The sequence below is a fragment of the Patella vulgata genome, chromosome 4, assembly GCF_932274485.2.
Source record: "Patella vulgata chromosome 4, xgPatVulg1.2, whole genome shotgun sequence".
In the NCBI taxonomy this organism is placed as follows: domain Eukaryota; kingdom Metazoa; phylum Mollusca; class Gastropoda; family Patellidae; genus Patella; species Patella vulgata.
In genome coordinates this window covers 17,429,129-17,444,451 of record NC_065882.2, presented here as the reverse complement: position 1 = coordinate 17,444,451, position 15,323 = coordinate 17,429,129, and the positions used below count along the sequence as shown (strand labels likewise).

General features: G+C 34.8%; 1 protein-coding gene across 1 annotated transcript in view; it reads right to left on the bottom strand.

The window, feature by feature from the left end:
- Positions 1–12,669, bottom strand: part of LOC126818652 (peroxidasin) — a 42,647-nt gene extending 29,978 nt beyond the window's left edge. Inside the window, exon 1 of the mRNA XM_050546177.2 lies at positions 12,165–12,669. Coding sequence (XP_050402134.1) covers positions 12,165–12,316 — 152 coding nt within the window. The 5' untranslated portion in view covers positions 12,317–12,669. The remainder of the gene's footprint in view (positions 1–12,164) is intronic.
- Between the last annotated feature and the right edge of the window lie 2,654 nt (positions 12,670–15,323).

Here is a 15,323-nt window from a genome sequence, read left to right as displayed (position 1 = left end):
CCACTGCACAAAAACTACTGTGGTATGATAAAGTGGGGTATTAAAAACAGAATGAAAATAAAAAGACAAAATATTAATAATATATGTAAGGACGGTACACAGTGCAGATAAAACATTTTTGCACAGTCCTTCCTGGATTCTGTATAAAAATAATCAGAAATTTTATTTGTAAGCCTGGACATGGAGCACCTGTTACAGACTTTGTCAGACATAAATTATCACCAAAGGTATACATTTGACACAAAGCCAAATTTGGAGTCTTTGTAATAAGATTTTTTTAAATGTATATTTACATGTGTAAGGAACAGTATCAGTGGAAGTAGTTAATTGATGGTAAACATTCATCCCTGCCTCCTGTTTTTTTAATAGTGCTAGATTATTGATACAATCAGACACTCTCAACTCTCACATTCAACAAGATAATAAAGAAGATGTACTTGGTAGTGAGTCTTTTTTTTATGGGTAAGGAGGTATATGTCATAGATAACTACAGATTTATTTTTTTTAAACTGGGTGGGCTTGTTAATATCAAAACGATGACATCATATTTCAAATTTCTTTTTCACCGGGATTTTAAGTTCAAATTCATGACATTTAATACAAAGCTCACAACTACTATAGATGTTTTCAAAGGTCCTTTGGATACAATTTCTAGTCAACGCAATACTTTGGTCAATATGAGACAAATATGTGGTATCTTTTGTTTCTATAAATTACATTTGCAAAACAAGGTTGGAAGTTTTTCTCAGACAGTGGTGTTTGGGTCTTCTCCTTTTCAATTAACACTCTCATTGGTTCTTTACCAGCACGCCAATGATGTACACAGATAGACCTTGGTTTTTCGTACCATTAAAAGAAAAAGCACACAAGTGAAGTCACTGCTTCAGCTATCACCAGAGGAGCTGATAACAGAAGTAAATATCTAGTCATATAGATGGAATGAAAATCTGAGGTTATGTTAATATTTAAGCTTAGGTTGCACAGGTTAAAAAATGATTGACAGCTGGAATCTCAAAGAGTGTCGGTGAACTGTCACACTGAGGTCTATAATATCCAAGCCTAGAAATAAGACATCTGTCACAGACATTGTCCGGCACAAATTCAGACTCTGTCAGGCACAATCCCTCTAGTGCCTGTCAGTTTGTCCGGCACCGATTTATCTTGTTTTATTGATATTTTTTTCTACATGTCTGGCACAAAGTTCAAAATGTCAGGCGATAGTTCAGTAGAGCCTTACATTTTGTCATGTACAATTAAAACTGTAATCTGAAGGCCTGGCACAAAGTTCACAAAGCATTCTCAGACTTAAGTTAAGAATTTACTCAACTTTTAATCACTGTTTATGAGAAATAAAGGTATCTTTGCATATAGATTGTTATTGATGTATTTGATACTTGTATTTTATAAGGGGCTATATTTTAGTTAAAATAAGGTGAACAGTTTTTAATAAATCCTTATGTCTGAGAATGTTTTGGGAACCCGGGGCCTGATTATTTGGGACAACAATCTCTGGTTTATTATACACATAGTGCACACATACAAACTAATCTTACCTTAGTCTAAAAAGTAAGGTAAAGTGCTGACGTGGCGTTAAACCTAATTCTATGACAAAGCGATAACATAGGTTATAGATAGAAAGTTTACATACCAAGCCAAATAAAAAAAATAAAAAGGTGTTTTTTAATTATGTAAACACACACTATGATGTTATACTCTATCTTTATTAACAAAGATATATCATATATCACCTTATTGTTAACATTTGATTATCATACTCAACATAATGTGTAAAACATTTCTCTACAAGACATTAATCTTACACATTTATCAGCAATCTGACTTCTAGATTGACATACCGATTTTAGATAACATTCACACATAGATGAGCCTTTCAACCAAGCATGGTTCTTCAAAAGAAACAACAACAGTCAAATTCTTTCTTACACATATGAACAGAGTAACCTATGGTATTCACAACTCGGAAAGTAATTTGTATAGTGTCTTTGAATAACAATGAACTCTGTCGCTACATTGACCAAAATACCTGGTACATTAAATTGATGGCGGTTTGACACCAATTGTACACTCCCTCTCTGGAAAGTTGTCCGTGCCACCCATAAAGATATTAACATCTCTATGATAAATTGTGATTTTAGAAATTGACTTTCAGATGGACCTTACTTAAACAGGGGCGGATCCAGGAATTTTTGCAGGAGGGGGTTTGCCCGCTACCTGTGACAATGTATTTTGGGAAGGTAGGGTCCGGGGGTTCTCTCCCCCATAAAACCCACCCGCCTTGAATTTTTTTTGAGAAATAGAAATACATGGTCTCTATTGTCATTTTGGCGTATTCTCATACACACTGAGCTTTTGAAAGAGAAATATAACACCCCGTTTGACATCAATTATTATTATGATTTAATACGATGACATTGTGATTCAATTTCATTGATGCAAAGCGTTAATTGTGATATCACATATGCCTATATCATTATCTCGCGCTTTAATGCGCATCCAATCCCACCATCTGATGATAAAGGATAAAGCACACAACTGTGACACCTTTCTCTTAAAAGTGTTGTTTTACAATTTTTTTATTTTCCTTCAATAGGATGTTAAACTCAAATTCATTTTACTTCATTTACAATTCTTTTATGTAGCTGAGCAAAGGAGGGGGGGGAACCCCCAACCCCCCCTGCCCTGCCCCCCACCCCTGGACCCACATCTGTTTATGAAGCCATCCCAGATATATTTCAGTGAATCAAATGGGTTAAAATTCTTACAAACCTAGATCCTATTTCTCTATAACTATCTAAAGTTCAATGGGACTTTTTCTGCTGAAATACAAACTTTCAGTGAATGGCAATAAGTTCATCCAAACCAAGCTACTGGATAGCGATGTCTGCCCTAAGTTATAGTGGTACATGTAAGTGATTGTAACCCATGCAATCAAACAATGACTCAATATTTTGAGTTGGACCCTTTCTCAATAACTTGAACTAGACCCTTTCTCAATATTTTGAGTTGGACCCTTTCTCAATATTTTGAGTTGGACCCTTTCTCAATATTTTGGCATTTGCAGACTGGGACTGTCTCTTTTTGATGCAATTAATAATCCAGTGAAATAAATCCACTAAGAGCACCAAGTTGTGTCCAACAACGGATTTCCTTTCAGGTTATTCGCTTCCCCAAAGCTCACATCTTTACAATAACAACAAAAGCTATTTCTCCAACGCAGGCGTGGATCCACGTTTGTTGATCAACGATCATGTATGCTCCTATACAAAAAAACTACATACTCGAATGATGACATAACTGACAATAACATCAACTATTGATATGTGACATAGTTGATTTTCATTTTCGTTTGCTTTGTTACTGTTGTAGTTCACATATCTGCTCTTTAATAGATGATATAAACATGATTTTCGCATTGTCTCCGGCCAAACAATTCCTAAGGTTGCAACGTATACAATTGCTTTCGGAATGAGGCTGCGACGAAGACTCTGGGCACTACACCAAACCACTAGGGCATGCGGCACTCTGATGATTACCCTTTGCTCCAATGTATGCCCCCCCCCTCCCTTGACAAAATCCTGGATCCGGGCCTGCTTATGTTGTCTTGATTCAGATATATCTTAAAATTTTCCGAAATATTTTTCACCGTAGTATACAAAGTCTTCTATAATACCTTGACATTGTGAAGATGACAATAGGTAAGGATTTGATGATATTTGAGTATAGAAGTAATAAAGATGTTGGAATGTATGGTAGACTGAACTAGGATAAGATAGATAAGGGTTAAGTGAGTGTAAAACTGTTGGCATGTGTTGATACCGATGTAACATCTATATAAAATAGATTCCACTAGATGGGATCTATAATGACTTCTCTGACACTAAATTCATTTCTAGTCAATTAAAGTCCCAACATGTCAGAATAAATGTTAAATATAGAGTTTAAGATCATCCGCATTCAAAACATACTTTCATTTAGAAAGATTCTGGTCCCAATTTATTTAAATCATTCTATTCTAGTTTTGATCATTTAAAATTTACATTGGTTTCTATTGACTTAACACCACCATCTCTATCTCTCTTTGACAAACATAGAAATAACAAATATAGTTATACAAGCTCATTCTACATGTACATGAAGGTCTTTTATATTCAGATGTCCTTAATTATTAATCATAACAGTCTTTGCAATAAAATAATGCATATATTTTTTGCTTTTTAAATAAATGAAAATGATGTACCTTGTTGTGCCTTTTATCAACAGATATACAATGCCCTATAGCTCTTATGTTCACAGTTTGTAACTGGATTAAACAGACCATACGTATAGCCTGTTTAGACACTTAAGTTGAACTGGTTTAAAAACCCTGGGGATCGTTAAACCAGTTTAACGTAGTCACCTGAACCCCAATGTGGGGCAAATAAACAAGTTTAAAACCCCAGCTCGCGACTTGTTCAACTTGGTTCATCTTGGCCATCTGAACGGGTTGGCTCCAGCGCACTTTGGACATGCCCAGTACTCAATAAGTTATACATTCCTGGGAAAACGGTGGATTCATGCAGTGTCGGTGTTATCAAAAGCGTGAAAGAACCAAATAAAGAATATGAAGCTACCCATGCGTAGTTAACTCTAACCTCCAACCTAACGGTATAGTAGATAAGAAATCACTGCTAGCTGTTGAAGATAACTGTGCGTGGCACTTTAAATTTACAAATTTATTCTGTGCACTGGTGAACCCAAACAATTTGAGCATGGAAGTGCAGATGCAGATCTAAATGTTAAATATTGTGATTTGAAAATATGAATATTTACTAACACTCATAAATTCAACAAGTATGATCATGCTATGGATCAGGTACTGATGTTCAAAGAAGGAGCATGCTAGTTTTCATGTCGATCAGACATGAACTTACGGAGCCTTAGGCTTTTCAAAGAGCGTCACTCCAAAAAGAACAAGAAGTGTAGCGCTTAGCGACCAGTTCCTGGTCCAAAAAAATGTAGAGTTACAGTAAGATTGGCCCAAACAGCTAAAAACCAAAGACAGTCCTAAAGTCGGAAAAGTTACTCAAGTTGAGTTTCAGAAAGATCGCTACTGCTGTCAACGTAATCAGATTACTGTCATCTCATTCTGTCTACTGGAGCCAATATTATACAACACATGGTCATAGACTTTCTTTAATAAGGTCACAAAGATAGTAGAAATTTCTGTAAATATCTAAGTTTAATGTTTGTTCCCATCTGATCTGGCTGGATTTGTCAAAGCCAGGGTTGTGTTGTAGAACTATATAATATATGCAGGTAAAAGTTGATCTAGTTCCTGTCTGTGAACTTTTATGAACACGTGTTGGTTACTGTCTATGGTTAATTCTCACAGGGCCAAAAAAATTAAATTACTGGACGGTCAGAAATATTGTTTTTGCTGCTGCAAATCTTAATTTGATCCCCAAGAGATTAGTTTTGTCAGATCTTTAGGTGAAAAGTTTATGCAGTATCATGCAGAGAAATGTGAACGTCAGCATCTCCTTTTAACCAAATATAAACCCAACTATAACAAATTGTAGGTTAAACCCAGCAGTGGGGCCTTCACTTAATGTTTGTAGTTAGGCTGAAAAAATAGTCATTGGTGATGAAGTTATTAAGATCATTGCTAAAAGCCCTTTATTGACAGCAAGTCACACACAAAACAAACAAAAGGTAGAAGTTAATATCCACTCCGCTCACCTTTGGCAAGTACTAAAGTGTCGAATGACATATTTGAAGATAAATATTTCTGTACTGAAACTGAAGCTGATAACCAAAAGTGCACTCTGGTCAATCTATTACAGAATGTGTCTATTATAACTATAGGTATTAGCGGTTACTCTCTCTACCCAAAAATTAGTCCAATTCTATATTTTCCATTTTGCTGAAGCATAAATACAATTTGATATAAATATCTTAACCATCTCATTCAATAATTCCATCTGCAGATGAACTTGGTTAACAACTTACAGTTAGGCTTAAAATCAATTAGTAAGGATTGAGGATGCTTATTTCAAACAAATGAAGGGAAGCAAGGGGACCCGTAGAGCGAAAGGTGCCTACCACCACATCCACCTTGTTTTAAGTCATTCGTGATAACCATTCAGTGGCAGACTTTTATTTCCATATTTATAATGCAAACCTAATTATTTTATTACTAGATTTACAGTTGCATTTTCTAAATGTTCACAAAATCAGACTTCTTTAGTAATGCTTAATGTCTATGAAAATCAGATTTATTAGACTTGAAGCAGTGCTCTATTAAATGTTTGTAGAATCTAGAATGTATCCACTAATCTACGGCCCCTGGACAGATCTACACACTTACATGTAAATACACTACACATCAGGGTCTTTAAACTCTATTAACAAACATGTGTTATTAGTTTCCTCAATTAATAAATCCCAGCAAGTTTACTAATATACATAAATGTGTAATTACATAATCATTTGAATATACAAGTAACCAACTATATTATAAATAAATAATTAGATGTCAGACTTCTATGATATTTAGCATCAAACACTAAGCTTTGTATGATGTAAAATAAAATGGAATCCACAGTGGACGCCTACAATCCTCCTGTGCACTTATTAATATTACTTTAATTTGGTAATGAAGGTATATGCTTGGTTAATTTGGGACTAACATGGTATATCTTATATCAATGGGTAAAAGCTGAGAATCTGGGGGGGGGGGAAGACTAGTATGTTAGGCATTAACATGCCACTATAAGCATTATAGAAAACTGATCAAAATAATTTAATTAAAGTCTTAAAAGCATGTTTCATACACTTGTCATATAATTACATGGATAATTACCATGAAATATTAAGAAGAAAATGACAGCTATAACGCGACTTCAATTTTTTTGTGCCTTGATTTCATGTGTGAGCAGATACAGATGGGAAAAAAGGTCCAAATATATTTTGGTCTTGCAAGGCTTGGCAAAACTATCATATCCACGCCCATTTCAAAACTCCCGTATCCGCCCCTGGGATTCCCTTTCAATAGAATTTCTTAACCTTATTAGCTGAAACACAACGACCCAGTCTGAACCTAGGCTAGCTTGAAGTTGGCTTTTTTCACACTCACACTATTATTGTGAGCATAGAGAAAGATAACATCTAATTACACAGTCAGTTTGATTCTGACTAGCTTTACTATGAAACCTGTTTTCTGGTTTAATACAGGACAGATGTTTGGGTAGTTTTCCTCAGGTCAATTTAACCATGTACTAAATCTTATCATATAAAGGTAAATGTTATGGCAAGTTCTAAATCGGCAGACAGAAGGCGGATACAAAAGAGGGGTACAAAGCAAAGTTTTGTTGAGCGAAGAGATGAAAAGAAAATCTGGGTTTTTATCTTGTATCTTCTCTGATAAAAAAACAAAGTGGACTAAAAACTAAAAAGTGTTGCCGAGCAAAGAGAGACTGAAAAATAAATCTGGAACCATTTCTAGTGATTTCTCTGATAAAAAAACAAACTGGACTGAAATGTGCCATTTATTGTTAAATGTTACATTATTACATCATTACATAATATGTTCACGTGACATGTAATATTGTTGGGTTGGTGTCAGTGGCATAGCTTTCCTTTCTCACTGATGGGTGGAAATGTCAAATATTTTCATCAAAAAGAGATTTAAAAAGAGAAAGACAAAATTTATTCTACGTCTTGGTAAATACATTTTGAATAAATCAAAGATACGCAAATTTTATTTACTGGGGTTTTATAACATTTTATAATAAATAATGTATATTTTAGTCAAGCAAGACTAAAATATAAAAGAGAATTATTAAACTATGAATGCATTTTATGTTTATATGTGCAGCTGAGCAGAGCAATACGAAATTATTACCTTTTAAGGTAATTAAAATTACCGGTACCAAGGTTGTTTTTATGGTCTCGCTTAAAATCCGCCCACCCCCAGAAAACAATCCTACTATTATGGCGGTAATTAATAGTTTGAGAAAGTGTATTATGTTGAAAACCTAACAGTTAAATAATGAGGAAAGGGATATTGCAAATTGGTGATGGAAATATAATTATAATACTGTAAACAGTGTTAATTCCCATAAGCATTCCTAATGTAGTGACATTATGTTCCATAAATATAAACAGAAACAGTAGGATGACTGGACACTGGACCCACACCAATCTGATTAAAACACAGATCCTATTTCGTTTCGTTTTTATAGTTCAAAATTTCGTTTTACTTGTCTTTACTACACTAGGATCTGGAAGAGTTGTTATCATTGACGTGTTCTGAATGGTGTGAGGAATTAGCCAATGAAACAGTCTGTTACAGCGAACTTTAGGCGTGTTTTGCACGAACTGTGGGTAATCCACTAGTAACATAAATGTTGATTGGTTAATCAAATGTCTGACATCATAGGGTCAAAAGCCGCTCTTATGACCTCTGACGCGACCTATTGCTACAACCGGTCAGATCTTCATGTAGTGTAGGCCATCGAAAGTATAAAAAGATAGGTTGCCAGGCAACGAAACATACGCCCACAGCAGCTAAATCGTCCGGGCAGTCAACAAGAGTTGTCGCATATTTTTAATTTTCGGTAATGAAACATTTATAATACACTAAAATCTGATTATAAATTTAAAGTCAATCGGATATTAACTTTGGCCTCTAGAGCGTCCACAAGATTTTTCAAAGTGAGCAAGGGCCATAACTCTGGCAGTAATTATCGGAAATTGCTAAAAATCAATAGGCTTCGTCGTCGCATAACCTTAAACACTGTGTATGAATTTAAAGTCAATCGGATATTAACATTGGCCTCTAGAGCATCCACAAGATTTTTTGAAGTGATCAAGGGCCATAACTCTGGCAGTAATTATCGGAAATCGCTGAAAATCAATAGGCTTCTTTGTCTCAAGTACTTAAACACTGTGTATAAATTTAAAGTCAATCGAATATTAACTTTAGCCTCTAGAGCGTCCACAAGCAATTGTGGACGACGGACACATTTATACGCCCACATTTAAATGTGGGCGTATAAAAACGAAACGAAATATAGATCTGTATTTTAATCAGATTGGGATGCACACCCTTCTACCCCACGTTGGTATCTGTGTCTGGTAGAAAATACAATGTACATGTATGCTTAAAGTTTAAACTTAATTCAACAAATGTCAGCCAGTTCACACCTATTATTATTTGTCACCCTGTTTGCAAATCAAGAACCCCTCCTGGAGTAATTGACAACAACATTAAAATTATACATACTCCACCTAATATAATTCCACGTCAGCTCAGATGAATACAACTATACCCTGTTAAAGGAACCTAACACCAATGCTATACAGAAGCCCTTAAATGCTGAAATGAAATGGGGCTTACTTTTCCGCCCCAACTGTGTTAATAAATATGGGCATACACCACCTACTGTTAAGCAAATCTCCATTCATTAAAGAATTAATGAACCAATACCCTTGTCCCTAAATATGCCACTGTATGTTGACCCACTTGTTATAGAAGCAAATAGTAACCTGATAAAGCTTGTAACCATTGCTTTAGGAATATGGAAGATGATGATATCATTAATATAACATATGAAAAAATTTCAGTATAAAAAATATATGACATTCCAAACAGTATGACTAGTGGTGAGTAGTATATCTAAATATTTAGCTTTACTTATCATAACTTCATTTCATAGTCATAACATGTACTTAATCTACTATAACTACTACTATGTTTATAAAATAATAATCCAAACATGAACCAGAAATGATGAGGGTTTTTTTTCAAAAATAATATCCATGGGTGTATACTAGAGAGGATAAAGGGATGATCCTTTCATACTGAGAATAACATATTACTATATTGTTGATATACCCTCATTTTTATATACAACCTCCAATGACTAAATTTATTCACTATAATTATAATCATAGTCTAGTGTGGTACAACAATATGAGAGAAAGAGAGAGCGGCTCAACTTGTATAGACATGGCCCTACAATATGCACACCACTAAGTCTTATCCACCATTAGCCAAGACACCAGAATCTGTCCAATATTTAAGGCCTGCATACACCATACAACATAAGGCTAGGGACCAAAATATGCCCAATGTTTAAGCCTTTAACACACTAGGAATTGTTTGTCGCTGATGATCCCACTTCACTTCATGGATGTGAGAAGTGCTATAAGATGTACTCGAAATGATGGGTGATACACAGAAGTACATGTACCTGTATGACAATTGCTGAAGCTATTACCAAATGGGAAATGAATCCAGCTTTTATAGACTGTGTAAGCATGTCATGCATCATGCACCATGCACACCACCAGTCTCTACTTCTAGTCGAATTTTGTTAGAAGTTATTAACTGTGATCCATGATGTGTTATTAGACAATATGATATAAACAGTGTTAAATATTGTGTGTTATAAAAGTTAGGTATGCATATTCACTGTGAGTTATTGTGTAATAAGTTTGTAATATATATAGTAGTCCAATGTATATTGTTGAATACACAGTTTATAATGTACAGTAGTATATGTATATTGTTGAATACACAGTTTATAATATACAGTAGTCCCATGTATATTGTTGAATACACAGTTTGTAATATGCAGTAGTCTCATGTATATTAGTGAATACACCCATTTAAATATACAGTAGTCCCGTGTGTATATTGGTGTATATTGTTGAATAGCAGTTTATTATATACAGTAGCCCCATGTGTATATTGCTGAATACACAGTTTGTAATATACAGTAGTCCCATGTATATTGTTGAATACACAGTTTATAATATACAGTAGTTTATAATATACAGTATTAGTAGTCCCATGTATATTGATATTTATAATTAATATTTTTATTGTATATTACAGGTGTACATGGTACCATTGATGAATATGTATGGTTAATACTGATACATGTATCAGTGTATGAGAGTGGTTCATATTGATGGATGTATGACTGTGTATGTGGTTTATACAGGGCTAAATACTGTACAGTATAATACAGACATATAAATGATTACAGAAGATTGTGTTTGTGCCAAGATTGAGCAATGTACTTTACCAATTTGTAATGCAATAAACTAATGAAGATGAACGATCATCATGTCATGTGATGTGACATTTTGCCTGGTTAGTAACTATAGCTATGGCCTACTCTTATTTTGATTTAGAACCATCAGTGGTTCTGCCAATGGTATACAAGGGACCTTGGATTTTCGGTCTATTCAACGACTAGACACTTTTCCTTTTCAGACCCATTCTTGCTTTCTACTGATAAAGGAAGAACCATTCTGTAAAATCCTAAGGAATTTCTGCGATTAACACTGGCATAAAAATCGGGCCATCCGGGTTTGTGAGTCAGCGCCTTACTCACTGAGCCACTATGGTGCCCTCAGCTGTGTTAAACTGAATTCATACAAGTGGGAACATTTTGCAGGTCTGTTATTTGTCTGTGTTCTTAAAATTACAAATTAGACAACCACTTTCCATTTGACATAATAAAATTTCTCTCAAATTGCAGCACCCATGGTAAACTTACCACAAAACATTGTTCTTTTTAAAACACAATAAATAAAAAAAAATCATAAATAAAGTTCTAAATCTGTATATTAATAACCCAGGCAAAATTGTAATTTCTAACCCATGTGGTGGCCAGTAATCAGAATAAATATTAGGCTATTTTGGTAGACTTGAGATACTGGTATACCTGAGTACACAGAAAAGTTATACACCACATTGAATTTCTTTGTGTAATGAGTAGAATGGGTGTTATGTGTACGTTTTGACATATCAACTCACAGCAATTATAATATGCAGGGTATAACCCTAGTTCGTGTAAGTTCAAATAATATGGAAACTGCATGCCTTATTATTCATTTTTGAAAATAGAACACGTAACTCTATACAAACCCAACTTAATTCATTAGCTCAGAGGTAAAGTTTCCCTAAGTAAATTGGAAAATTTACATGTGTAGACCTTATTTCAATATAATCGTATCTTCAATAGGCCTACATTCATTAATTTCTTATGATTAATTCATTCATAAACGACTGGAATTATTAAATGAAACCTTGTTATTACTGGTATTAAGACAAACCAAGTATAAGAGTAAAAGATTTGTATACTCACAATATAGTTGTGTCTGTCTTAACTTGCGGTATGGTCTCTAGCTGTAAAAACATGCATCTCACGGTAGTCCTAAAACACAGACAACGGGTAGGACAAGCACGTACTCCTGTCAAAAAAGTTACTAAAAACACAAGAACACGTATAACGGACATTTCTTCAGTTTGTTGAAGTTAATCCACGCGCTCTAAGTCACCGAGCCCTCCAAGTTTTGTTGTGATTAGAGGACTAACCCTCTACACACTCAACTCACAAATAGCACTACGCGCAATGAGCAAGTTCTAGTTAACTGGACAAGTGTGTTTGATTTACCGTATAACCACTCTTCGTGTATTTGCTTGTGCTCCCATCCAAATCAGACTCTCCAACGCGCGTGCTATTACTATCTTGATATTTCCGAGACATAAATTCGTTACGCGACCTCGCGTACGAATATGACTTCAGTCCGTCACTCCAATGTGATTATTTTAGCAGACACAAATTCAACTTGAAAAGTTTTTAAGGCATAACGTAGCTTATACCTTTCAAAATATCGTCTGACAAAGGAAAAATATCTCGCTGGACTAGAAAGTAAATCACTAGAGTCTACTGGTGTTGCGGACATATACGGGGGGCGAGTTTAGTTTTCGTTGAAGACAGACTCCCATCACAAACAACTAATATCACAGAAATTGGAGGGGGTGCGGATGGGGCAAGGGTATTTTTGTAGTGTTTTTTTTAGGTTGGTTTTTTTTTTTGGGGGGGGGGGGTGTATCATTATTTAATCATAAGGGATGGGCCTACCCCCCCCCCCCAGTTTTATTTTATTTCTTCACATTGAAATGCGAATCTAATCTTCAGCCCAAGGCCTATGACTAGCCTTTGTTTAATACAATGTACCTTTAAAAAGTAAACATGGTTGACCAAAAAAAAAATTGGCAGTGGAAAGGCTATACAATTTGAATATACCGCATGCACAAAATGGGAATTGCCCGTTCACTGTTATTTTATTCAAGTTTTGTTTAAAAAAAAAAAAAAATTTCTGTAAATTTTGAATACGTGTGAAATTCCATTTCTCAATTAATTTGTTATGAGCATACATCAAGCATTATATCAGACATAGTTGAAAAATAACAATGGACACGTCGTTAAAATTAAGAAATATTTAACTTATAATATTTTTACGAGAATTTAAAAATATATCCACATAAAACAAACTTATATTGCATAACGGATATTAGACTATTATGTAAAGTTGTGAAATTAAATAGATTTGTTTTTTGAAAGAAAATTTTATATGTGTCGGGCTTTTGTACATGTAATATGTCGGGTGTTCATTGTAGGTTAAAACTGGAAACAGCTTGAGATCTTGGTGTTGGAGGAAGTGAAAAATGGAATGAAAAACGTAACGGAAAGAACTAGATTACGACCTAAGAAACGTCGGTGTGGTAAGATAAACTAAAACAAATGTTCTTTTAACACGATATGAATCAGTGCTATAAGTATATTAGAGTACACGGGGATTTTTAAAAACAAAATATCCTGTAATGCTTATTTCACTACAAACTTTCTCTGCATTTGTGTAATGTCGACAACAAAAGAGGACAATCCCGACCCAACCCCACCCCTCCACAAAAATCAATTATTATTTTTTCTTGCCACACATTTAAAAATAAAATCCCAGTTGTGTATATAGAGGGTGCTTAAAGTAAAAACTATGTTTACGTCGCTCCGTACGGCGCCCATAAAAGTTCGACACAAGAATTCTTACAGGCACCAAGAGAAGAAATAGTTCATCATTTCCAAAAGCCTTTCTGTTTTCAATGGAAAATTCACGGCTTATATACTTGGTGAGACATATACGGAATCCTATAAATAATAAGACGACTGTTTCTAGTTTGCTCAAATTTATCGATAAATATTGACTCAAAAATAAAACATCCAGAAAGAAACCCTCTGAAAATGCCTCTGGTTTTGCTAGAATTATCGTATCTCTCGGATCACAACGACAAATATATAGCTATATTAGAAACCTGTCAATCAGAAAGGAAAATGACCATTTGCGGCGAGTATAATTTGGTGGTCATGGGGGACTAAAGCCAAAACTTATTACATTCACTCCACTGAGTGTACAGAAAACATGCCCTTTGTAGCTGTCCGGCGCTCCACCCCTTCATAAATTGATTTTACCCCAACGTCTTTTATTTACCAATGGTAACGATCGGTGCCTGTCACATTATCTTGTATCTTATAATTTGTAGATTACCATATCAAGGTTATTCGTATTACAAACTTTGATAAATTTCTTGATTATCTTTCCCGCAACTTGTATTATCCCATGCCCTTTCGTGCTTCTGGTCATTTCTGAGAATGGTGACATAATTTGAATAACAATTCATACACCTGTACGTGACCCAATTCAAATCGTGTCTGATCACCCTGGGTCAAAGATTATGTAAGAGATTCTTAGGTATGTGTCACTAGCTCATCGTTTGGTATTTTATCTATTGTGTCGAGGACTACTGGTGATGGGGTAAGCAAAGAGGTGGGTTCGGTTTGCGTCTTCATCAAAAGGCGCATGTAAGATTACATTACAATCTTCTTCTGAGCCATTGACCCAAACAGTCTGTAAATACCGACCACGAAACTAGATCTGTTTATTTTAAGACTACTCCCAATGTTGCTGTGTACATCCTGTGAATGTTGGTGGAAGAATATCTTCTAATATAACAGAAAAACATGCAAAAAATTAAAAATATCTACACCAAAATCGTAACATTAACTCTTGTAGTTCCAGGCATCAATTAGATCTAATACAAACAAAAGAGAGTGCACATTCCACCCGAGTCAATGTCTATTGGAAGAAAATTGTTTTCGAGACACTACGATATTTTCAAGATACTAAACAAATACTAAACAGCCTTTAACTTTATCAAGGTTTTTTAGAATATAAAGTTTATATTTTATTGGCGGGGGTGGGGGGGGGCAGAAAAGCGGCTGATTTTTTGTTCCAACAAAACAAAGAGCGAGAAATGGGGTATTACGTCCACTCAACACATGGTAAATTTGTTTAATAATAATACAATTGCATGTAGGGGTCTTTAGCAGAAAGAACACGACGAAAACCTATATGTTAGGTAGGCTATTAACATCTACTACACTTTACTAAATGGTACTTCTTTG